This window comes from Parus major, unplaced genomic scaffold (genome assembly GCF_001522545.3).
Source record: "Parus major isolate Abel unplaced genomic scaffold, Parus_major1.1 Scaffold485, whole genome shotgun sequence".
NCBI classification, from domain to species: Eukaryota; Metazoa; Chordata; class Aves; order Passeriformes; family Paridae; genus Parus; species Parus major.
The window spans coordinates 20,021-21,615 of record NW_015379377.1 but is presented as its reverse complement, the minus strand read 5'-3'; the positions used below and the strand labels follow the sequence as shown (position 1 = coordinate 21,615).

General features: G+C 59.1%; 1 protein-coding gene across 1 annotated transcript in view; it reads left to right on the top strand.

Moving 5' to 3' along the window:
- Positions 1 to 1,595, top strand: part of PPP6R2 (protein phosphatase 6 regulatory subunit 2) — a gene marked incomplete at its 3' end in the record, with an annotated part of 41,604 nt that overhangs the window by 19,992 nt on the left and 20,017 nt on the right. The window contains exon 6 of the mRNA XM_033511699.1: positions 237 to 363. Coding sequence (XP_033367590.1) covers positions 237 to 363 — 127 coding nt within the window. The remainder of the gene's footprint in view (positions 1 to 236; positions 364 to 1,595) is intronic.

Genomic DNA, 1,595 nt, shown 5'->3' with positions numbered 1-1,595 from the left:
CTGGGATCACCGGGATAACTGGGATAACCAGGAAGGAAAGAATGGGAAGGAAGGAAAATGGTTTCCAGGAAGGAAAATGGTTTTAGTGGAATTGCTGATTAAACACCGAGTTGGGCAATGGTTTAATGTCATAAAATCCCAGAATCCCAGCTGGGATTGGGACCCTGGGGACCCTGGTGATGAATGGGAAGAGGGAATTGCGAGTGAACCCCGAGTGAATCCCGGTGTCCCCTCAGAGTGGAAGGCCTGATGGACTCGTACACTCAGGGATTCGAGAGGTCTTACGCTGTCAACAGCAGCATCTTGCACGGCATCGAGCCCCGGCTCAAGGACTTCCACCAGCTGCTGCTGCGCCCGCCCAAGGTACAGCCGGCATTCCCGGCAGCCCACACAGCTCCAGCCTGGACACGGCCGGGAGGGGAAACCCGCACGCACATTCTGGAACTCAGGTGTGCAGGCATGAGGCAGCAGGAGTCTGCAGCAGGAGTCTGCAGCGGGAATCTGCAGCGGGAATGTGCAGCAAGAGTCTGCAGCAGGAGTCTGCAGCGGGAGTCCGCAGCAGGAATCTACAGCAGGAGTCTGCAGCAGGAATCCGCAGCGGGAATCTGCAGCAGGAGTCTGCAGCGGGAATCCGCAGCGGGAATCCACAGGAGGATTCCGCAGTGGGAATCCTCAGCAGGAATCCGCAGCAGGATTCCGCAGCGGGAATCCACAGGAGGATTCCACAGCAGGAATGTGCAGCAGGAATGTGCAGCGGGAATCTGCAGCAGGAATCTGCAGGAGGATTCCGCAGCAGGATTCCGCAGCAGGAATCTGCAGTGGGAATCCACAGCGGGAATCTGCAGGAGGATTCCGCAGCAGGAATCTGCAGTGGGAATCCACAGCGGGAATCTGCAGGAGGATTCCGCAGCAGGAATTCTGCAGTGGGAATCCGCAGCAGGAATCCGCAGCAGGAATCCGCAGCGGGAATCCGCAGCGGGAATCTGCAGGAGGATTCCGCAGCAGGAATTCTGCAGTGGGAATCCGCAGCAGGAATTCTGCAGCAGGAATCTGAGGGTTGTGTTCAGGGAAATCTTCAGGACTGGGGGATTGAGTGGAGATGGGAAGGGATGGAGAGAAAAGAGCTTCCAGTGGATAGTTGGATTTTAATCTTCCGATCTGGCAGTCAGATCACCTGGTGGCCCCAGAGCCGTCCTCTTGGAAAGGTGGTTTGGGTTTCCCTGCTGAGAACAGTCCTGAAATGAGAGCGTTCTGGTAAATCTGAGAATCCCAGAGCAGCTGGGGTTGTGTGGGCAGGGCAGGGTCACCTGGAGCAGGTGACACAGGGACACATCCAGCTGGCTTTGGGATGTCTGCAGAGTTGGGGGGCTCAGGCCCTCCCTGGGCAGCGCTTCCAGGGCTCTGTCCCCTCCCTGGGCAGCGCTTCCAGGGCTCTGTCCCCTCCCTGGGCAGTGTCCCAGGGCTCCATCCCCTCCCTGGGCAGTGTCCCAGGGCTCTGTGCCCTCCCTGGGCAGCGCTTCCAGGGCTCTGTCCCCTCCCTGGGCAGTGTCCCAGGGCTCTGTCCCCTCCCTGGGCAGTGTCCCAGGGCTCTGTCC